This window comes from Oreochromis aureus, linkage group 23 (assembly GCF_013358895.1).
Source record: "Oreochromis aureus strain Israel breed Guangdong linkage group 23, ZZ_aureus, whole genome shotgun sequence".
In the NCBI taxonomy this organism is placed as follows: domain Eukaryota; kingdom Metazoa; phylum Chordata; class Actinopteri; order Cichliformes; family Cichlidae; genus Oreochromis; species Oreochromis aureus.
The window spans coordinates 33,622,739-33,647,412 of NC_052963.1; the positions used below are offsets into that span (position 1 = coordinate 33,622,739).

Sequence of the window (24,674 nt, forward strand, 5' to 3'; positions counted from 1 at the left end):
TTTTTAGGAATTCTATGTTGAAAATCCCTTGCTCGAGTATAATCATGGGAAAGTTTTAACTGAAGAGACGGAACACAATATATAGCATGAGTCTGAATACTCTCAGAGCTGATGTGGGCCAGCACACACTGCCATCTCGTTCATAACCTCTAAATCATATTCAGCCACCATAAATCAAAGCTGACACGCAGAGCAGGTACAGTCAAAACCGCCTTGTAAATTATGCATTATCTAATCCATGTGCATTGCTCTCATGGTGCAGAGGAGATGTTTGTTATTCTGTCAGTGTTCAAACCCGATATACAGTTTTCTTTGTGTGACATTTGGTTTGCGTGCCTATCAATCCTCTGTGTCACACTGCACAGCAAGAGGCCTTCATCTACTAAAAGTGGAGGTCAGAATACAGCAAATATTAGCTCAGCAGGAGAGACTTAACAGATTTACATTCTTACATTCATCAGCCTCCAAGCTACATTTCAAATCACATCTGTGCTAAAATGAGCTCTGAGTGATTACACTCCAAATAAACATGCCAACTAGGACACTTAAAACAGCAGATCTTTCAATGCTTGTGTCTTTCTTTGCACCAGGGTCTTTTCCAGGACTGTTCATCATGGCCGCAGTAACCCACATGAACACTGGGAGTCACTGTGAGCACACAAAGCACCTCATAAACACCAGTGCGTTTCCAGGTTATACTTCCTCATTTCAATCACCAAAACTGGAGCTCTTTAGTGCCGATGGCACACAGCAAGTTATTACTCAGATAACTACATTTAAAAAAGAGGTAGAGGTCCAGTTCGATGAGTCAAAGCAGTGGAGATGAGGCACAAGGATACCTGTCAATCAAGGTGACCACACCCCTAACTCCAGTATGGATATGGGTTAGTTATAAGGGGGAAACGTGTTTGCTGTAGACATGTTTATTTCTGCTCTTCTAAAAATTTAAAACCTTAAAGCTGTAAGTTTAAAGTTTGGAAACTTTATGTCTTTAAGCTAAATCAGAAGAACTGCTTTAAAATACCCAACCAGACCTACTTTCAAACAGGTCGCATGTGTGCAGGAAACTTCTTGTTTTGGCCCCTCATGATTTCTGTCTCTTTGAAACTATGTTTGGATTTGAATGAACTCTCTGTCTAAAGAAACTGTTGTATTATGCAAAAGCTGAGAAGGAGTATTCAGTATGGAGAAGTACTTTGGCTGCAGTGGCAGGTCCCATAACCAGGAAATGATGGGTGTGGTCAAATAGTGAGTTTTGTTTAGGATGGTTCAGCGACCCAGAAGTAGCCATAATCAGAGCTGTTTGAACTCTCAAGATATTCAGGAAAGAAGCTTCAGAGCCTTCTTTATATCCTGCTTTAGCAGAGTAGACACTGGAGCATCCTTTATGAAAGAGAGGCGATAATACTGTCCCACAACACATGGATTCAAACCATCAGTGAGAGGCTACGCTAAACTGAAAAGGCTGAGCTCTGAATATTACTTTCCTTTTATAAAAAAGGTTCTTATCTCTTATGTGAATAAAATAGGTTTATACACTGCTAAAAAAAAATTAAAGGAATACTTTTTAGTCAGAGTACAACATGAAGTATGTCGGAATCGAGAGCGTGGGAAAGCAGCAGACATGTAAACAGAAAAGCAGATGAGTGATTACAGATCTTCCTTATTGAATTTACACATAAGCTTCACTAGTTCCCAGAACTTAAAGTTATGCAAACTCGTTGCCTCAAAAAAACTAAGTAAAGTTTAGGAGCACGTATGCAAACACGTGGGGGTCATACAGACTACCTGAATATCATTTTGAGGCGCACATCATGACACAGGGAGGCAGACCAAGGGAAGAGAAAGGATAGGGGGGAAAAAATACAGTTGGCAGGATCCACCAACTCCAACTCCAGCACCCCACCCAGCCCATCAAAGTAAGAGGAGAGCCCCCAGGCACCTAACACACCACTGCCCACCTTCTATTGTATTGCTAGCCTTCAGATCTTCAAGTGGCCTGCTACTCTGTGATCAGCTGCACCATCCTGCAGGATCCTTGGTCTGTTCAGTCTTTATTATCATGACAAAAATAAAACATGAGACATCAGCTGAATATAACTCGGTAAGATGAGGGAAAAATACTTTGTTTGCAAGAATTCTGCAGTATTAATAGTAGTCATCTGTGGGAAAATGCTCTGTGGGCTGCAGGGATTTGGGTTTTTTTTGGTTGTTTGTTTGGGGGATTTTTAAATGACCACTGACAAAAACTGGCAGTAAGGCCAAAACTGTGTCCAGATCATTTAATTAATACACCCACAGGAAATAAGCGACTGTTTGATTTAGAACAAAAAAGTTACTGAGATTTAAGTAAAATTTAGAATCTTAGACTTTTACTTGTTACAGAATATTTAACAGATCATTGTTACTCTCTCTACTATGTGTCAGAAGGAGTTTTTAACTGCTCATTAAGTCTCCCAGTTATCTCATAATCGCTGAAACAAGAACAAAAGCAGAAACACGGCAATGAAGTTCAAACTAAAAAAAAAGTGTTTGTGTTTTTAGCCTCTGCGATGCAGACTGGGAGTGAGACTACAGGGTGGTCCAGAGTTCCAGAGAAGATGCTGCAGACTGCATGCAGGGCAGGACGTAGGATGGAGAGGATCATTTTATATCACGGGTGTTAAGCAATTCCTGGAAATGTGCCAGACAGCAGGCAGAGACAGGGGTCACCGAGACGATCACGACGGAGGTGATGTCTCGTGCGATCGGGACACATGTACCTTAGAGACGTCCTCAGAGCTGGCTCATAACACGGGCTCATCAGCGCAGGGGATTTTTAACACTTCAGCAAATGTCGACATTATCACAACACGCTCAGGCAAACGGGCCGCTGAACTGCTCGTGAGGCAAAAACAAGAAAATATGCTTACATAAAGGTTTCTGCTTCACACTTCACGGCACAAAGATCCTCTGTTTTAGAGATGTCCCCGCTCAGTTGGTGTGACGAGTTTGGTCTTTATACCAACTAAGCATCTGGTCATTCTGAAATAGTTTTTTAACTTTATGTGTAAAACAAAAAGCATTTCCAATACATGTCTTCATAATACTTCTTCATAGTTCATTTTTTTCAATTTTTCCTGTTTTGTAAATTAGAAAATTAAATTACCAAGAAACAGTGTCTGCTGTCTGGCACATTTTTAGGTCAGTGGGTTTTTTTTCCTAGCTATAGGTGAACATTTTCAGACTGTAGGACTGTTGCCTCACAGCAAGAAGGTCCTGGGTTTGATTCCAGCACCTGGCCGGGGCCTTCTCTGTGTGGCGTTCACACTTCCTCCCACACTTTAAGACGTGCAGTCAGTGGGGTTTGGTTAATCAGTGATTCTAAATTGGCCGTAGGTGTGAATGTGAGTGCGACGGTTGTCCGTCTCTGTTTTAGCCCTGAGAAAGAGTGGGGACGTGACCAGGGTGTACCCTGCCTCTCGCCCTATAGGAGTCGGGATAGGCTCTAGCCCCCAAATTGGATAAGCGTAAAAAAAAAGAAAGAAAAAAAGATGGATATCAATTATGATACTGCATCATTCTTAGCCTGACTCCTCAACCAGGACGGGATTGCCTGGAGAGACTCTACTGCCTTGGATTACACAACTCATGGGGAGTCACTGTGGCCACGAGTTCTGAGTGATGACTAAAAGAAAGCATCTCAAAAACAAGCACCCCTCCCTAAGGGACAAGTAAGGAGTTCAGTCATCCGGGAGGGTCCTGGAGTAGATGACCCTGATGCCTCCTTGGCGCCTCCGATGTGAGGTGCTTCTGGTATGTCCAAGTGAAACCCTGGAAACCCTCTTAAACATTTGCTTCTATGACCCGGACCCAAATAAAGGTCTGAAAAATTTAAGAATGGCTGGAAAAATCATCCAAAGGACTTTTCTAAAAACTACTATTAAAAGTGTAAGAATTAACCCATAAATAGGTCTCTTAGTCATGTTTTTCTTGTAGTGTTTCCTCACACAGTTTACTCTCAGGTGAACCAAAGACCCTGAACTGCTCGTAGGTGTTTGTCTATCTCTGTGTTCTGTTTATTGGTGTCCCTGCTGTTTCTGTTGGCAGGCTTCCTGTGTCAGTGGGAAGTTAGACTGAAAAAGTGCAATAATGCTTTTTCTGAGCCACTCCTACGTGACAGAGCAGAACGGAGCCTCGCAATGCCTCCACCAACTGGAAGACAGATGGCCCTGGCTCACAAAAAAAAGAAAAAAAAAATCTTTCATTTATTATTTGCAATCAGAAATGATGCATTGCATATCCTCACTGGTGCAAATGAACAAAACGTCTCAGGAAGAAAGGAGTGGAAAAGGAGAGGCTCTTAAAGCATCATCACTCCCACGATCCAGCTCCCCGACTGCTGCGGTGGACCACGTTATATATACGAGGCAGCTTGGGAAATTGAAAATACTCTGATTTAAGCTCGTTAAAACTACGGGTCACGAAGAGGGCCTGGGCCTCTTTAATGGCCACAATCAATGGAGCTCCTTTATGATAAAAATTCTAATCAAACTCTATTAACTTGCGAATGAGCCTCGTTGTGCAGGTGATTTAAAAAGTAATTAGAGTAAGTCTTCAATCCAAGTGGAGCCTGTTTAATGATAATATAAATCTTTTACATTAATTCTCATCATAAAACTGACAAAAGTCAGTTCATGGATTGGTACTTCTGTGCTTTTCTACTCTATTTTAACACTTCAAGCACTTTCTTACTACAAACCTTATTCACCCATTCACCCTAAACACTTTTAACCTAACATTCACACACTCGTGGATGAATCAGGGGAAACTCAGGGTTCAGTATTTTGCCCAAGGATACTTCGACATGCCGACTAGAGGAGCTGGGGAACGAAACACCGAGTGGAGGACCCGCTGTACCTCCTGATCCACGGACACCCATGTTACTTATCAGCAATGCAACCCCCAAAACAAAAAGCTTTGCTCAAAGTCACACACCTTCATGCGTAGGCAGAAAAAACAAACAAACAAGCCAAAAAAAACAGCTGATGAGGGAAGGAGTCATCATTATCTCAGTGGAGAGGAGAAAGTGCTGCGATGGTCATTAATTTGAGGGGACTGTACAGCACATGGATCGAGAGAAGGAAACGGAAGATGAGCTTTAAAAAACACATAGACTGTTAGACTCTACTTCGAATCAGGATTTTCCCACCGGACTACAAAACTAGAATAAAAAGCTGGCGATGCTAATGTGGGAGTACCTGCACTCTTTCTAACGGCCAGCAGGGGGCGACTCAGATTATACAAAATTTGAAATTGAATTGAAGTCTATGGGGAATATGGTGCACATCTCCCTCAGTCTGGGACCCCAGTAAACACTTTCCTGATGTGTTTATGGTCTCAGACACAAGTCTGAGCTTTTGTTGAATAAAATTTGAACTTAATTTAGTAAATTATGTTGATTCTGAAAGTCAGAAAGGAGAATTATCCAGGGTATGATCACTGGCTCACTGGTTTCAAGTTTATAGTGGGCAAGCCTGCTATACATAACATAAGTAATATAAGTCAATGTATATTAATAAGACCAGGAAAGCATACATAAATTCTTTATTATCATTTTTATTTTGTTCAAAAGTAGCCATGTACAGAAAATTTCCAGTTGCTCAAAGGCCAAAGAACTGATAAAAATGTGAAATATTAATAAAAACCTAAAACAGTTTTTCTACGTTGGTGACCGGCTGCAGCTTTTCAGTGTTTAACCCAAAATCTCTGATCAATACCTTTCAATATACTGATCAGCCACAACATAAAAAGCAGATCTGATTGGTAGAAGCATGGCTTCACCGGCTGCCAGTGGCAGAGTTTAACACCTTGAACGCTTCGATGTCTTCCTAAATTAATTTAGTGATCGCTTTAAAAGTGGAGCGACTCGCTGTTTTTCTGGTCTCGGTCAACAATAACCCATCTCACATCCCATGAACCTGGCAGCTATTTAACATGACGGCTTAATGTCTCATTGACTTTTCAAAAACTACTGTGGTTCAAAATAATTGTGGTTTAAAAAAAAAAAGTTTTAATGCTGTGGCTGATCAGCATTGAGAGTGAAACCATTCAAACAGTGAAGCTCACATTCGGCCGATGCAGCAACCAAAAGAAAAATAAAGAGAAAAATATCGAATATGCTCAGATACGCTGTGTGACAGTGTGTGTGTAGGATCGCAGAAACGCTCAAGCTTCAGCCTGGCACACAAAGTGCAACACCTCAAATGACAGAACCTCTGAAACAAAGTGAACAGACTGCAGACAACAGCATGCCAAAGGAACAAGCACCATGTGCAAAAGGACAGGAGAGAAACCACAGAGCCTGCAGCCTCCGAATATATGCTCCGTCATCATTAAACAAACAGAATCAGCATCACGAGCACATTTTTCATTTCTTATCCAGTGTTAAGGCACGTAGAATATATAGATGACCTTTGCCAAAAGTTGAACTCTTTACAAAAACATCCTGGAATGAGACACGCCCTTCAGAAAATGTTAAAAAGGTGCTGCTGCTTTAAATGCTCAACCACAAACTGTGTCTGCAAAGGTAAGAGGGGTGCAAAGCTCCAGCTCTCCCAGCAGCACCGACGACACTCAGCACCTCAAAGCTTTCAAAGTGCAAACTTAAAGCCGTCTCTTTAAGATCTGGGACAGACTGAGCCCCGAGGATTTGGTTTACAGCTGTAGAAAAAATAAAATCAGACGGGCTTCAGATAAACTAAACACATGACATAAATGGAAAAAAGGGGACTTGCACAGACTAAGCGGTGCCTCTGTTACGCTCAGCTTCATGTATTTATTATTTCACTCATTAGCATTAGCCTAGCTTTTCATGAGTAAAAGTTCAAAATAATGCCCCTTTTTCTTATTCTGGGAATCAATCGCCCAGTTTCTACTCTGTGTGAAATAAGCTCCTTCCAACTGGCTTTTCCTCACAAACAAAAGAAATTTGATCCTTCTCTCTCATGTTTGTGTTAAATATTAAGCTGAAGCCACACAGCCCATCAGATATCATTTGGAGTCAGGCCATTTGCACAGGCCAAGACCTCCTGAGTACCGGTCGTTGCTTATGAAGATATAAATCTTTGTCAGAATAATTCCAGTTTTAAGATTGCATTTAGTTAAATGCTACTCTGTTACTCGCACAGGGCCAAAGATCAAACATGATAAGAGTCAGACTAAAAAAAAAACAAGACAAAAAAAGCTTATGGTAGCAAAAATCCTGCTTCTTATGATAGAGTTAGCTTAGCTGTGTATAAAGTCGAAGAGCAGAGAGAAACAGCTTAAAGTAAAAATATCCACCACTGTAAACATGGTGTTTAAAAACTGAAAAGCTAAAAGCAAAATGAGGCTTTTAAAGTGCTTCCTAGTAAAACTGTAAAGGATGCAGATGAGAGGACATCTGCAAAACATCTGCACAGACACACAGAGGAGGGTTTCCACTCGGGTGGAGGCTGACTTGTTGCTGGATGCTTGGTGTAGCGCCGTTCGGACAAGTGACGGGTTCAGTACATGAAGGTGAAGACAGAAGCAGCTAACCGCTAGCAATGTGAAATGTCAACCAACTGATACATACATCATCTTTATGATATGGTGATTACAGAAATGAAACAAAGGAGATGTTATGAAATGTTAATTAATGAGCTTTAGAGATGCTGCAAAGCAGGTTTTTAAAATTATTCTTATTTATTTATTTATTTTTAGAAAATAACGCCTCCGACTTTAGCTTCATATTTGACAGACAGTCATGGAAACCGAATTGACCTCAACTCTTGGCAACAGTTACCAAATCTACATTTATGTGGAACTGGCTCTTAAAAGAGATCCAATGAGTTGTTGGATAAACACACACAAACACACACACACGTATATAAAAGTTTTGCTTTTGCGAGGACGTAGCGTATTCCACGGCCCAGCTAAACGTCTAACCCCAACCCTAATCTGAACATAATCCTAACGCTAACCATTTCAAACCAAGTCTTAACCTCATAGAAACAAACACACACACACACAGAGCATAATTCCTGGTGGATTCTTAGTGCATAAAGACTGAAATGACGATTTCTTGATCATAATGCACAAATAACTTTACAGCCAACAGCTCTAATAATTATTATTCAGAAGAATTTACTGTGCAAGAGAACAGCTAGAAACAGACTTCTATGTTTCCCGATCCAGCAACAAGAAGAAAATGTGCACCGAGCCAGCTCCACAACTTGCTGCACGTGAATATAAACCTTTGGTATCATCTGCATGGAAGTCCTCACAGAAATATGCTTCTGCGTGGACGTAAAGTATAAGTAAAGTACGGGAACTTCTTTCCTCATCAGCACCGATTCGAGGCCACGGGCGCCTCCGATCCAGGTCTTGGTGCATTTACAGGCCAAGCTGAAAGAACGAACTGGGTACCATATCACGGTGGAATCTCTCTGCTCTTCTTTTCATTAAGACCTGACGGAGTACTGAGATGTTTCTGTGTGAACTTTAAGTTTCCCAGTATCAGACAAATAAATCTCCCAAAAGGCAAAAATATCTCTGCTTTAGATTTACATCCAAAATATAAAGTACCTCTTTGCATGTTTCATAAAAGAATCTGCTTGAAAAATATATTTAGATCTTTAAAAAAACAAAACTATTGTGCAATTGGATTTCTAGTTAAGACTGAAGGAGGCGGCCTGCAGCGGCCGTTCTGTCGGCGGCTCTGTCCTGTGTGCCGGACTGACGGCGTGCTCAGATTTGAGTCTTTCCTCTGAGTTCCTCGTGTATCTGACGCACTGCGAGGCTCCGTCGGGGGGCATGCTCAGCTGCACGCCGTCTGCCTGAGCGGGCAGAGGTGTGGAGGTGACACAGCTGGACAGATTCACATCTGACGGCTCTATAGTCTTATCGAGATGCTCCGAGTCTGCGGCGGAAGAAGTCTGCAGCTCCCCTGACGGGGCAGGGTTGTCTTTGGTGTAGGGAAGGGTGTCTACTTCTGACGGAGCTGGTGTATAGAGATCTGAAAGGTGCATATCGCTGTCTGTGGGCTGCAGCGGGCTTCTCTTTGCTTCATCTGTTTGTAATAGAGGCCCCTGTTTAGAGCCAGAGACGCTCCTCCGGTCCTTTTTATTGTAACCTTTAGGCGAAGCCTTAGCGAGGGACAGGAAGGGAAGCTTGGGGCAGAGCGGCGACCCCACCTTGACCCGACTCAGGCTGAGGATGTTCCTGCGGATGTCAGCGGGGAGTTTATCCAACTGCCTTCCAAGTTGGACTGGGCTCGGGAACAGCGTGCCTTGACACGCCCTGTAGAAAAATCTGAAAAGTAAAACAGAGACAGACATCAGCGTCGCTCCACCGAAGAACGCCAGGCGGCTGGGATAAACATGAAAGGCATCTGGTATCAATAACAGACGTAATTCAGCACTCGGATCATAAATATTTGAAAAACAGGCTCGTGTTTTCACTCATCCACAAACTGAACACGGTGTACCGAGGCAGCAGCGCAGCGATAGGCGTGATGAAGCACAGCAGGTAGAAGAGGGGCTCCTGCAGCAGCCTCTGCATGGTCCAGTAGGGGTTGGAAGGCGAGTAGCAGGCGGGACAGGAGGCGTTGTAGCACAGCGCCACGGTGAAGAATAAGGCGATACTGAAGGCGATCGACATCCAGTTCATCCACGTCTACAGGGGGAGGGACACGAGGATGAGAAACAGTAACAGAAACTTAAAATCATAAGACTTTACACACTGGATGCGTAAAATCTGTGAATATTTTGTGTGTTAAAAATACTTTTCACACTCACCTGTTCTTAACGCAGGCGTTCACACCAACCACGTAATTTTACAGCATTTATTTTTCCAAACAAAGCTCAATTTCTCACATGCGAATAATCAGATCTCACCAAGTTTGCTCGTAGTGCAAAACACGCACTGCTACTGAATATACAATGACACGGAAATACTAAAATAATACTGTTTTAATCTGCCGTCTGAAATGATTTCTCTGCCTCCTCAACAAGACCTCAAACTGCCCCACGGACATCCTGAAATATGTACGAAAGCGGTCGTGATTCAGCTTCAACTCCAGGATCAAACTGTGAAACTCTCCCTGCTGCCGCCCTTTCCCGAGAATCAGATGAACAAAGACTCTCCATTTCTCTATAAGTGATACACAGTGATTTGATTTACTGCCTGTAAAATGTTATTAACATATATATTTAAATGAAGGTAAACGTGACTGGAAGCTAAAGCCTGCTGTACATTTAGGCTACATTAAAGAAGTTTCCTCCAGGCAGAAAGACAGAAGTGTGGATGTGAAACCGTCTTCTCGTGCCCTAAAAGGAGTTTAGTCAGCGAGGGGAAAAAACTCCTCATGTTGCATCCCGGAGATGATTGGCTGATCTGACATCTGACACAGCGAATCGTGTACAATGGCTCACCGAAGTGTTGTCCTGACACACGTAATTAATTACAGCCTCACAGCTTCTGTATTTTGGGGGAGGAGGGGGCTGCTGTCACCTACCTACCTTTAATTGACTTTCACACCAGTTTACCAATCAGGCATGCATTATGTTCCTGAGCAGCGAGGAAAATGAAGGGCCTGCCAGCTGAGTGTGTGGAGGTGTACCTTCCATCGTGCTCCTTTTAATGAAAGCGCCTCTAAATGAGGGGCAGTCGTGTCCATGAAGGCAGTAAGTAAAAAGGACACTCTTCCCATGTGTTTTTAAAAAAAAAACCCTCGTCAGGCTGAATTTACAGCCACAGAGATGATGGAGAAGACTCGGACTCAGAGCAAGGTCATAAATTTCAACAGTTTATGAGCAGCATGTCTGAGCTCTGTGGCGATGTAGAGGTGTTGGCGTGCTGTGATGCGGTGTAGTCTGTCTGACGCTGCAAACACAGAGCAGCTCTAATGAATGACGCTTTCTAATAATTGATAAGATGAAAATTTTACAAATAGCCCCAACTTTAGTTAACACTCATTTTGCATACAATAAAATATTAATTTGTTAATAACTGGTTTGGAAATATCCACTTACGAGGACATTATACTGCTATTGTTTGATCGAAATTTTATATGAATATGAGGTTTTGGAAATAAAAATCCCACTCATGTTCTCCCACAGAGATTTTGAGCATTATAATGCTGTAACCATCCAAAGCAGACTGACCATGAGCTTAAAATTATTTTTATTTTTAAATAAACATCAGGGATCGCTGCTGTCATCTCTTGGCTTTATAATCAGATTTCTTACCCATGTTTTGGTCTCGGTGCCCAAATGTAGCAGAATAGTGAATAAGGCGAGGGTGGTGATGGGAGTTCCCCATGTAAACAGGTCTACGTCAGAGTCAGCATAGGCCTGGGTAGCATAGAAGAACATTTCATTAAAAAAAAAAAATACAGAAAATAGATTTTCGTGCTTGCTAGAACTGAAAATCGACCACCTTCCAAAAAAACAACATAAGACCACACCTTACATATTGATAGGAGGATCTCACTGAATTTCTGTATTTTAAAGGATTTTTTGTGCATTTATTGATATATATTGAATGCATTGCAGTTTTGTAGAAATACAAATTTGAGCTCAGCAATCTCTGCAACACTTCCAATTTCATGCTATGTACTGAAAACATTCTTTTAAAGTAAAATTTAAAGAAATTAATAAATAAATGATAAATGAATAAATTTTGTCGCTGACGAATCCATGTTAACAACAATGTAAAGACCATAAAACATTAAAATCAACACTGAAAACCAAACAAAAAGGTACAACTCGAATGGCAGAAGTGACACTTACAAAGTAAGGAATGAAGAAGCAGACGAGACTTTGGTAGAAGGCATCAATCATGTTCATCCAGAACATATATGGCTTATATTCCTGCAGGATAAACACAGACACTTAGAGTCAGCATCAGTGTGACTGTGGAGAGGAAAAATGTTAAAAATGTAAATATTCAAAACACGAGACTCCACATAAAAATGTCTCTATTACCTACATTTGATACCAGAACCAGTGGACTAGTCCTGATTAATTCTGGGTCAGAAATAACATTAATGACCCATCAAAACAATGATGAAGTGAAACAGTTTTAACCTTTACGCTAAGATTTACACTAGAAATCAAAGGTTAATGACAGAAATCATGGCATATTATAACATAAATTCATTTTATTTAGGAAAAATGTGGATTTCTGAGTCTAAACTGAATGTATATATGCAGCATGCAAAATGAATTCCGGCTTATTCTTGACCTTTGAGTCAAGACTGACAAACTGGGTTTTCTCTGGAGCAAAGAGTGAAGTCTTTCACCTATGCCAGGGAGAGGAAAAAAAACCCCTCATGGTAATACCGAGTTTAATTCTTAGACTCTAAATCGTGGAGAACTTTGCATGATTAAGAGTTTAGGGCTCACTGGAACCCCTCATTTCAAGCCAACTTGCCTTTAAGCTAACGTTGTTCTGATTGGCTGCCTTTCACAAACAGAAGGCGGGGCTTCTATGACAGATAACTACAGTAGGGACATTTGCTCTCTCATATGAGTCAACAGTAGTAGTAAACACTGTGTGAAACTGAGTGTTTAGAGCAGTCTGGGCTTTTGGCTCACAGATAATTCAGCACCTGAAACAGCCACAATTTGTGTTAGCCATTTGTGTAAACTTACTACACTACGGAGCTACAAACATCCTGCCTTAGAGTGATGCTGAAAAACTAGTTCATGCATTTTTCTAGGTTGGTGTACTGGAATTTCTTATTATCAGACTTTTGTAAAAGCTCTCTAAAAAGCCTTCAGCTGATCTAATATGCTATAGAGGGAGTACTAACTGGGTGTAGATTAGGGCTGGGCCATATCATACTGTTCACGGTAATACTGGTATAATGTTAGGCAATGATAAGAAAATGAAATATCGCGATAGAATATGGGTAAAACGTGCATGCGCAGTGCCTTTATTTTCATACGCACATGCGGAAAAACCATGGCGGTGACGGAGAATGAGAAGGGCGAAAGCGGATTGTTGAATGAAACAGATGAACCAGAAATGGTTTGTAAAAATGGTGCAACTTCAGTTGGTGGGGAGCTGGTTTGGCTTTCATCCGTCAGATACACAACAAAGCACAATTTTTGGTAGAGCATGCAAGCGGGCCGTCGTTATTACCGAACCGATTTTATGTGGTACACGGCGCTCAAAAAATCTGTCAAAAATGTTTTAGTACGACTTTGGTAAGCTACGAAGCCGCACCGCTTGATGGATTGTCGGAGCATTAGGGCTACCGTAGTCGGGAGCCTCGCGGAGTGATACATACTGTACTTCAACAAAATATTACCCCATTGTGTGTGTATAACCTCTTTTTAAGCTTTGTGGATATTATACATGGTTATGCTCAGGATATGTCGACCAATTTCCACTGGAAATGCCTTTTGGTTAAACTGTCAGCAAAGAATTTGCATTTGCACTGTTAAATTTTTATATAGCTTTAATGCACATAAAAAACTGCTTGTTTAAGTGAAAATACATTGTTGTTGGGTTTTTTTTGCACTAATAAAGTTGTGGAGTTGTAAAGTATTTTGTCTCGCGTTAATTTATATTGTCAGTTATATCGTTATCGCAAATTTTCTAATGTATATCGTGATAAATATTTTTGACCATATTGCCCTGCCCTAGTGTAGATACAGCGCTCATATTTCTCCCATATTTGGTCATCTTCACTGTCTCCCTGTTAAATCCAGAATTGGGACTGAAGATCCTTCTCCCTATCTATGAAGTCCAGAACAACCAGGCCACATCACATCTTAAAGACCTCGGACCAGACTATCCTAAAACGTTGCTCTTAGACTCCTGGTTTATTTGTGGTTCCAAGAGTATTTAAAAGTAGAATGGGAGGCACTTCTGTGGAATCAGCTCCCAGTTTGGATTCAGGAGACAGACACCCGGTCTACTTTTCAGTTTTTTGTTTTTTTTTCCACATTATTGTTATTAAAAATTTGAAATGTGCTCTCAGATCATTAGTAGGGAGCGCACCTCGGAGTTTTGGCCGTTCACGTAGAGCTGAGGTAGTTGTTGGAGAGTCTCTGCTGACACGTCTTTGTCCAGAGTGCCCGTAATGAGTTGTGGGAAAGCAGAGAACATCAGGTTGAAGAAGATGAGATACCACTGGTCAATCATGGCTGAACCTGAGAAGCCACAGTAGAACTGATACCAGAAGATGAGCGCCACAAACATCTGAGGGAACAAATGGGATGGAAGCAGTGAGAAAAAGCAGAACACCTCATCCTTTCTGACTCAGATCTGTGTGCACTGGGAGGGGCCTTACTGCATTCTTGTAGAAGAAATACAGGATCATGTTAGCCAGGCGGGAGTAGCACCAGTGCCCGTGTACCAGCAGGAGCTTCTGGAGATACCGGAAACGTGGGAGGGCAAAATCGCTTGCCATCACTGCCTGCAGAACACCACAAGAACCACACGTTCAGTCTCCTGCCGCCTCTCTCCTACGTACACGAGACGAGCACACATTAGGCAGTTACTCGTTGGCTGTTCTCGCCTCTTCTTAATGAATCTTTAGCGGGTATAATCTTTCCAAAGCAATAACTCGTAAACGAGTTGCCCTCCCTCTTGGGATTCACCGTTAGTGCGGCAGGAAGCTGTCAGTCTCATCCATCACCGTGCAAAACACTCCCAGTACTGAGCCTTGCTTTTACATCATAAATGCCGCCCGCTAACCCTTTACGGCACCTCTCGGCTGTCAGCAACAGAAACAACAGCAGGCCTCTCGCTTCTGCTGCGCTCCAATAACCCCTCCTAACGACTACACAGGGAGCGCGTCGCTAATAGACGAATGGTGCGTTAATGATAATGCAGCAGCGCGTGCAGGCCCGGGGTGCAGTAAAGAGCGTCTCAGCGCGTGGTGTGCGGCGGAGTCCCCGAGAGTGACCGCTGTCTCATTAAGTGGCAGTTTGATTAACGGTAATTAATGCAGCGGCTTGGTTAAAGACAGGATACTGAGGCTTTAGCAGATGTGCTACACAGCAGCGTGCCGGCAAAGCCTCCCCTGAAAGTTAATTGGGAATCTCCATCATAAGAGCACAGCTGTGGAGCAGGGTGCTGCAGGTAAACGAGCGGAGGGGAGGAGGTTTTTCTTCGTGAAGATGCTCTCTCAGCCGTGGCCTTGGAGCTGAGCGTCCACGCCGTGCTGCTTCTCTGCAGGACACGGGGCCATCCTGCTCACTCAGCACAGCACAGGCAATCCTATTTAGAGGATGGTCATGGATGTGGGCTAAAAACCGCACTTAAGTGTAATGAAAAGCCATTAACAACCCTAAAGAATGCTAGTGTCTCCCCCTCTTCCCAATTCCCCAATCTTTTATCTGCAGCTCCTCGCGCTCTCAGGAGCTCTCAGGCTGCGCTGCTTTTTTACAGCCCACCGTAAATCACCCACCTCTCCTCTCCTCTCTGCCCCGTGTGCCACTCTATTCATCACCTTACCTGCATGCCTTCCTGTCCTGAGATCCCCACACCCACGTCTGCGACCTGGATCATGCTGACGTCATTGGCCCCATCTCCTGTGATTAATGTGGGGAAGTGAAAGAGAGAAAATAGACCGTTAGAAGGAGGAGGTACATCAGTTTATAAGGAGGGGGGGGGGCCTTTATCGAGCGTGAAGACGACAAGATGGAGAAGCCGGCGTGCCCCGTGTTTGCGAGAGGAACGTGAAGCTTTCACAGACTCCTCAGCCGTTATACGAGCCGCGTGCTTGCGGTGCCGTTCGCCACCTCGGCGGCTTGGCCTCCCATGAGGCAGAGGCCTTCCTGCTGCGGCAGCCGACAGGCGGTATCTCCGGATGTGTGGATAGATTTGTTTTCCCTTCTTTTTGTCACTACAGGTGGTGGAGTGGGAGAGGAGGAGGATTTTGTTGTCACAATGGCACCGCAGTGGCAGCACAGGCTGATAATGAAAGGTAGGTGGTGAGAAGCACTCAAATAGAAGTTGGCTGGAATTTTTTTTCCTTTTTCCATTTTTCACTGAGAATTCACAAGGCTGGATTTTTTTGTGAGTGGCATGGAACAACGTGATTAATGTGCCATCACGACTTTTTCAGAAAAGTATAACCAGAGTGCATTTTGGCTGCTGCCATATCAGTTTTTCTGGAGCCAGAAGTGACCATGTTTGGATGATGGACTGCGTGGAAGAAGTTTATGTATCTGCTTATTAGTGATCAGCAACACCCAAATTAAATCCTTGAATTTTTCTCACCAGAACTCGACAGTGTGTTAGTATAATTAACCCCATCGCAGCCATATTATTGGTCAGATACTTGGTTAAAACCCTAGAATGGCCCGGGAGGCCATAATTTAGTATTATTACAAATAATGTGTGTAAGGCTCCGTACCAGCTCGTGAAGCATGACACGTCTGAATAATAAGACTGAAGTACTGAAAGATATTAAAGCTCAAAAGCTAACATAGCACTGACTGAAAAAACGCCCCGCTGGCAAATAAAACCTGCTCCTCCTGAGCGCAGCTGGACCAAATAAATGGAAAACAGAGAAAAGACCAACGCAGGTCACAGTGACGTCCTCACGTCCCCTCTGTGCTGCTGCAGCTTCATTAGGGGAAAGTGTAGAAATACTAAGAATAACTCAGAGCAGAGGCTGAATGATGAATGGTGCACCTCCATCTCAGGCAAATTTCAAAATCAGCTCACACAGAGATCACAGCAGGAGGAACATATAGGAGTTTCACTGGAGCTGTGTAGCAGCCAGTTTGCTGCACGATGAGGTAAAGATGCAATGAATAAAGTAAATAAACTGAATGTTCAGGGCTGGCAGGTTCAGATGTGCACACTGCAATTAAAATATGGCATTCATGTGTTCGTTAGAACAGCTAAAGAGTAAGATGAAGATGGGCAAAGTCACTTGTACAAATGTCTGGAAGAGTCTGTGTGTTCCAAAAATGTCTTTCAACGCTGAGAAAAAAATCCCTTATCCAAGCTCGTTAATATTTGGGAGCAACTTGTGAGCAGGCTAGCAGCTGTGCTCGAGAGCTCAGGCACGTTCTGATCTGTCTGGACGCTGCTGGGATCTTACATGCTGGGATAGCCTGAAGGTTCAAGACTACAGCTCACAGTTTAAGCCGTTCAAAGGTAAGGAATGCTTTAACACACAGTTAGAGCCTAATAGGCCTCATTTTTATGTCTGCAACTATAAACACATGCAAGCATGAGATAGGACAAATATTTAGTTTTTACTTCGGGTGAGGTCAGTTGTTTTTAAGTCCAGCAGTGAGCGTGTGACGGGATTATAAAAACGGGCACATCTGTGTCTGAATATGCTCACCCGGTCCTTACCTATGGCCAGAGTCATGACCTTCAGCTTGTTCCGCACCAGTTTGACCACCATGCTCTTCTGCAGCGGCGTGGACCGGCAGCAGAGGACAGAACGGCAACTCCGCGCGACGGCCAGAAACTTATCCTCCAAACTCTTATCCAGGGCGTAGGCCAAGGTCCGCCCGTCTATCACCAGGCCCAGCCGGTGCACCAGGAAGGGAGTGGATTGGGAGGACGGAGATGAAGAGGAGTAGATGTCAAAGGGCGAGAAGTTAGTGTTGAAGGTCTTGGTGGTTGGGCCTGAAGGGCTGCAGAGGAATTTGGCCTGGATGTAGTGTAAACTCTCCTCCAGCAGCAGCGCGCACGCCTCCTGGTTCAGAGAGAAGAGGTTGGAGTTCAGCGTCAGGACGGCATGTTAATTCGTATCAAAACTGCCTGATCTGCTTCACATCTGGTAAGCAGATGCTTCAGCAGCACAGAGTCAAACATTGTGGGTCCTTTTTTAATAAAGGAGGAGTTTTCAGACACAAATAGAAATGCACGATGAATATTTTGAGAAAATTTGATTCAACATTCAACAACAGATTTCACTACAACTTGCAGTCAAACATCCTGTTGTTTACATGTTAGCAGCAGGCTGGTCAGAGTCTTCCCAATTTAATTTTCACATCATCACTGATGCCAGCGGCAACAATCTCCGGAGCTCCAGAGCTTGGATACTTTGAGATCAAATACGAATTTAAATCCTGTGTAAGGCTTTACTGTAAACACATTGCATACGTCTGTAGTAGTAACACATCATGTAGGATGGGCCAATAAAAAAAATCTTTAGTCAGATCAGACACAAACATGAGCGATCTCCATCTTTTGGAATGAGGATTTCTTCTGATTTATTCCAGAGAGAGACAAGAACGCGACACTAAAGATCAAGATGTGCTCGGTCTGGAAAACAACAACACACAGCTGTGGGTCTGACAACAAAGCTAACGCTTTACACACAATCTATGATGCCAACACAAAGCTAGCTGTTTGTCATCCCACCAGCGGAGCCGAAGGTTGATTTGACACATGTCGTACATTTCCACCCGACTCGTCACCACAGAAAAATCGCAGCCAGCCTGTGCTCTGTGGGGCGTTTTTCACCCATTCTGCTGTCAGTTTGAGCTAAAACTTAGGTAACTAAAATAAAGATCTTCTGCCTGTCCTCGGGTCGGTTGGGTTTAGAGCAGATATTTTAATGCATTCAGGTTTAGTTTGCTTTATGAGCCAACTTCATCCTACAACAGTACAGTCAGCTTGTTACCTATTGAGCTCTTTTTTCTGTAATTATACTTTATTTATGCTGTTTTGTTAAATCTTATGTTCAGTGTTTGGATGCTACAAGACACAATTTGTAATTTTGGGGATAAATGAATTAAATCAGATAATAAATCTGATTATTTGCTGTGCAGTTTCACAGGCGATGTTCTTGAGCAATGCAAAATGAATGCAGTAAATTGTGCAATCAGTTATTCTCTTCAGGCAGCCGATCACTTTTGTAGAAAAATATTTAGACTGTGAATAAGAATCTAAATGGCTTGAGACTCCGTCCTCTGAAACGTTGTTAGGCAAAGACGACCGGGGTCGGTCTTTACCAGCATTTCAGTGATTCATCACTGCAGGAGCTTGAGATGCTCACATGACAGAGGAGTTTCCTCTTCTCGCCGCAACCGGCCGCGGCACATGGCCATGGTTCTGCTGGAGGTTTCTTCCTGTTAAAAGGGAGTTTTTCATTCCCACTGTCGCCAAAGTGATTGGTCATAGGGGGTCATATGATTGTTGGGTCTACCTTACAATATAAAGCACCTTGAGGAGACTGTTGTTGTAATTTGGCACAGCCGATCACAGCCACTTTTTCAGTTTTGACTTTTCTATGGTGTTTAGACCACCACAGGACTGTGCTGATCTCACTGTTCACACAGCAACGACCAATGTGTCCACCAGCTGCTACTAGACAGGAATCTGCTGCTGTTTGATTAGCTCAAGACTATAAGGTACACTTTGCAGTCGGTGCTGCAGAGTTTATTTGTGACCAAGGAAGACCTTTTAGGGAAGCTGGCATTGGTCACATGTGCCAAAACAAATGGTACCAAGGGGGAAATGAGCAAGAATCCAATTACAGCGTGCAGGTGTGAGAGCGCTCCACGTTTAGGAAACCAGAGTTTATTAAAACCCGGCTGCTGCTGCTGCTCACCTGAGAGTCAGCGTTCAGTGTCAGGAGCTCCTCCTCGGGGTCCAGCAGCTTGCACGCGTACGCGATGTTCACAGCAGTTTCCTGTTTATCCCCCGTCAGCACCCATATCTGCAGGCCCGCCTTCCGCAGGGAAGCTATAGTTTCAGGCACACCATCCTGCAGCCGATCCTCAATGCCCGTCGCTCCTGAAGGAGAAGGTAAGTCTGTGACAAACTCTCCAACATTAGAGTAATTACATTCATAATAACAGTTTCAGCTGTAACTGAGAGCTACCCAGAAGATGGAGGTTCGTCTCCAGCCGCAGGGCCGACTCAAAGAGCAGCTCCTCCCTTCCCTGAATGGCCGTTTCAGCCGCCAAGTGCCGCTGCAGCCAGCAGGCGTACTCCTCTTTGCTGAGAATCTGACACACAAACCAAAAGTTTACACACACACACAAACACACACTGTCATGTGTCAGCTTGCTGGGATAAAACCGAACTCCTCATTCGCCTTTATGGCAGGAAAGGATCCTCCATAACAGAATGTGAGACCTTGACAAGGTGTTTTATCGCTTTGCTTTGGTGATGGCGCTGCACAGGCAGGAATATAATGAGCCCAGCTTGTGAGAGCATAAATTAACAGCCTGGGAAAGTGGCACAGATTGCAGCTGAGTCACGAAGAATGTCACTTGTGGAAGGGCTGGTCCATGTGATCATCTGCGCCGGGCTGCAAATACATCCTGTCAAGAAGCCACTAAGACACACCACCTCCGCCCCCCCCTTTTAAAGCAATTTAATGATGGACGGCAGTTGTTCAGGTTTACAGATCTGCGCTTGCATACCTTTTTTGCTATGCACAGCGTGCGAAGTCCATCTGCAGCGTACAGATTCAGGTAGTGCTGGGTCCTGCAGACAATCTTTTTCTGACGTTTCCCTTTGGAGTTTCCTTAAAAAACAGAAAAGGACAGAAATAAACAGAGATGGAATTTTCTCGCTTTGGGGGAATTTGCATGAGTGGTTCAGCATTTTAGTTCCAAATTACAAAAGACTTCATCCAAGAAGCCATCTGTCCTCACACCTAAATTAACCATGCATGCTACACCTCAACGTAAAGCCATCATATTACTCACACTAAGCGGCATCTGGGTTATGGCGTTCGCAAATATAAATAATCTATTTCAATTTTCTGCCCAAATGATTTAAAAATGACTGAACATTCAAAGTTATTTAAGATGTTTCAACACGTCTTGCTGAAGCGCCTCTCTGGCAACATCTCGGCCATCTTTCTGGCAGGGGAGCGGCGCACAAACAGATTGGCCTTATGGGTCTCCTGACACAGATGCACCAGCCAACACTCTGATTGCCAGCCATGAAATCTCACTAATAACACAACAGCTTGGCAGGCACAGCCTCACATGCACCGCCACGCAAAATTATTTTTACTGAGAGGAACAAATTAGCACAAAACTGGCAGCGATCGAACAGTTCCAGCTCGAAAAGTCAGGAAATAATCTAAACTAAGTGTTTTTATTCACCGCTAAAAGCGAGTCGTGTTATGAAGAAGTTATAATTACACCAACAGACTATTTTCTCTTTGGCTGGGGAGGAAAAAACACTCAACCAAAAACACAGCACGAGTTCTGCCTTTCTGATGAACAGCTGCTGGGAGCAGACAGGCTCGCAGACACAGGTGGAAATTCACATCATGTTTTGGTTTCCAGTCAGAAAACTGAGGTGCATTTTTTCCCCTCTCTTTTATATACAGTTTGTGCCACAGACTGTATATAAAAGATAGACAGAGCTGTTTCTGAAGAGTAAAGCCAAAGCTGAAGTGCCTTAAATAGCGCCATATATGGTTGCAACAAGAAGCCCGGCTGCGTCAAGTCTGAGAACATGACTTTAATGCTCACCTCATCTCTGACCACTGTAAACACAAACAGGCTATTTTCTGTCAGATACCAACGCCATAGATAGATACTGTAAAATATATACTTTAACAAAACTATTAGATCTCTATGAAACAAATACTTTCAGACTCTAAAAGGTAGTGCAAAAACATATATGCATTTCAATCTGTCTGATGTAGTGCTGCACTTCTGCTGACTTGGCTCCATGTTTTCGTTGCTGATCAAAGTTACTAATGCAAAATTATTTGTGACTTTGGACACAAACAACTGTTAAATTAACACTTTCTATTATACTGTTACTGATGGTACTGATCGTTCCCAAATTAATGTTATCATTTTATTATTAGCCACAGCTGCTAGCTGCTACCTTAATGACCCCTAAACAGACGGCTAGTGTGGCTATCGGATAAAAGTACTTTTGGCTGCGCCCTCATTTCTACAGCGGATGGATCCACATGTTTGAACTGGCAGAGATTTTATGCTGCATGGCCTTCCTGATGGTCCCGCTCCATTTATCTAAGCGTAGGAATCTCTGAAGCTGGTTTGTGGCAATCAGGCAGGTTAGCATTTATGATAACTGTGCAATACCCCAGTATTACTGAAATGGGAGCTTTACCGACTTCGTGAAATTCCACAAGCGTAGCTCAGTGTTGTGAACATCAGCTACGTCAGTTGTTATCTTTGCTTAGATACTCCTGCAAACCAATGTCTAATGCGACTATGATTGATTAGTTTTGATTAGTTCTATATATATTATAAAGAAATCGATGTTTCTGGGCTACCACATGAGTGTAGACCAGTGAGGTGACAGGTGATCATCTAAATGTCTGCAAGTTAGTTGACTGAGCATCCGTTATCGTCCGCTTTTCTGAAGTTGGGCCACGTTGGCAGCAGACTAAGCTGCTTTTCTTGATGTCTATCTCCTCAGCAACAGTTTCCAGTTCCTCCTGGAAGACACTGAGACATTCCCAGCCCAGATGAGATGGGATACGGATCTACCTCAGTGTCTCCTCCAGTTGGGAGTGCCTGGAAAAAAAGGAGGCTTCTGAGCAGCATCCTTACATGATCCCACAATCATCTCAACAGACTCCTTTTGACTGTACTCCAAGCTCTTTATCTCTACGGCTGCCACCCTAAAAACAAAACACAACCTTGCACGACTACAGGCGAAGGCTGGAATGTACACCAACTATTAAATTGACAGTGACTCGATTTCAATGATTTTGATCTAATACGGAGATAAGCCAACCCTTCTACATAAGCTTTTCAGCTGTTTTCAGATCCAAATCTGGGATCTACTGACAGGGACTGACACACCCTTTTTTATTGATGAAATGAATTATTTATTGTGTGAATAAATAATAACTGTGGAACTACTAAACAGGAATTTGTAGGCACACTTTCATCTCCAAAGGTCTACAGTCTGTCTCCACATGTCCTGTTATTAAAATGACACTGAACAACTCCCTCATTCCCTGAATGGAGCTATTATGGACATTCTGGGTTATGAGAAGGCCCGGTGCCTGCTGCGCTCTAATTGGCTGCTTTTGCCCAATGGGGAACCAAAGTGTGCACGAAGACACACGCAACCCTGGTCATTAAAGCTGCTCAACTGGGACACTAGGCGGTATGATCTGTTTTTGTGAGCAACTGAATTTTAAGTAAGTGGAAAAACTTGTGCACCCAGTGCTGTGTGCAGGACTCAGCACGGGCTAAATACAAAAGGGATGCATGATGGAAATGCATGATTTTCTCCTTATCTTTCCTCATGTGGTGCATTTTCCATTGTTATACCTCTCTGTTCTGTCTTCCCCATGTGATGTTTTTGTGTAATGTATCTACGGTCGGAGGGTAAGATGCCGCTGCCATTGCGTGCAATAGGTCGGCAGCCTTAACATGAAATTTCCCCTTGTGGGACTAATAAAGGTATATCAAATCAATACAATTAATCATACTGTAATTCAGAATTCTCCAAAGTATAAGATTACATGTCAGTAAGAAAACATGCTAAAACGAGGTTCGGGGGGTGGGCTCATCTCCATTTGTCTGCTGCAGTTAACAAGTCCTCATTCGGCGTAGGAGGATCATTTCAGCTGGAGAGCCATTTTTACGCAGCCTTGTTGAGATGCCTTTAATGAACAGGAGGGAGCCACTAAGCAGGCACGTGAAAGAAATGTATTACTCACACAACATGACAGCATGCTCTTACTGAAGGGGATCCAAGACAGTCTGCTGCACCGGCTGATTCAGGCCATGAAAACGAAAGCACTTCAGAGCACTTTTACACTTCTGAGCAAATGACGACGCAGCGAAGGAATTGTGCCGTAACAGGAAAGCTTGTATAAAGTGTGGTAAACACTGTTGCAGGATACACACGCAGTCCACGACATGCCAGCATCTACTGACACAGTTACAACTCGATTTATTCACTTACTACTCGTGCGTCCCACACATAGTAGATTCAGTGTATTTAGGGGCTCATTATTACATTTTTTAATTTTGTTTTTCATCTTTGTGAGAAGTCGATGCCATCTGTGTACAGATGTGGAAATTCAGTGTTAACCAGTTAAAGTCAAAGACTATTATGACTCCAAAATATTAGCAAATTATAATAATTGGAATGAAATGGTTGCATTTTTGTATGTGTTTTTCTCTTCCTTTCACATCATCTGTCAGAGAGTTGCACTAAAGAAAAGCCACCAAAGATGAATCCTAGCAGCCAGCCAGCAGTCTGCCAATCAAAGCAGCCACACCCAGTAACTACCTCACTCCAGTATAACGATGAATGTATCTGTCTGTTTTTATGAAAGAGGGAAACATTTTTTTGTGGCAGAATAAAAACATGTTTATTTCTGCTGTAAAGTTGGACGTTTTAAAATGTGGGTCCCTTCTGAAGCCTCTGGTGGACGTTAGAGGAACTGCAGGTTTCAATGCTTTAGTAAATCTCAGGGTCCAGTTGTTGAAATCAAATCTGATAGGATCAAATCCTGAAATCCGGTTGTGCAAAAGGAAAATGGAATTACAGAATCGTAAAAGATCTGCTAACATTATCCAGTTCTTTATCTGGATTCAAAACATTTGAATGGGATGAGGATTTCTTTGATCTAAAATATCAGGATTATGGAGATGCTAGCAGAGATCCGGATTCAGACTGGATTAAGGTAAGGAAAGTTAATCAAACAAGAAAACCGGAACTGATAAACAGAGTTTAAAGAAAGACAAACGTCAAACAGTTTGAAA

General features: G+C 43.0%; 1 protein-coding gene across 4 annotated transcripts in view; it reads right to left on the reverse strand.

Moving 5' to 3' along the window:
* Positions 1-5,572: 5,572 nt before the first annotated feature.
* The window catches only part of atp10a (ATPase phospholipid transporting 10A), a 47,179-nt gene continuing 28,077 nt past the window's right edge, over positions 5,573-24,674 (reverse strand). For 3 of the 4 annotated variants that reach the window (XM_031730544.2, XM_039606740.1, XM_031730543.2), the window contains 11 exons: positions 20,370-20,473; positions 19,823-19,949; positions 19,550-19,734; positions 17,338-17,686; positions 15,478-15,554; positions 14,309-14,434; positions 14,017-14,217; positions 11,796-11,876; positions 11,253-11,357; positions 9,491-9,678; positions 5,573-9,315 (listed from right to left, as the gene is read on the reverse strand). In XM_031730544.2, coding sequence (XP_031586404.1) covers positions 8,673-9,315; positions 9,491-9,678; positions 11,253-11,357; positions 11,796-11,876; positions 14,017-14,217; positions 14,309-14,434; positions 15,478-15,554; positions 17,338-17,686; positions 19,550-19,734; positions 19,823-19,949; positions 20,370-20,473 — 2,186 coding nt within the window. In that variant the 3' untranslated portion in view covers positions 5,573-8,672. The other variant, XM_039606741.1, reaches the window with a different exon arrangement.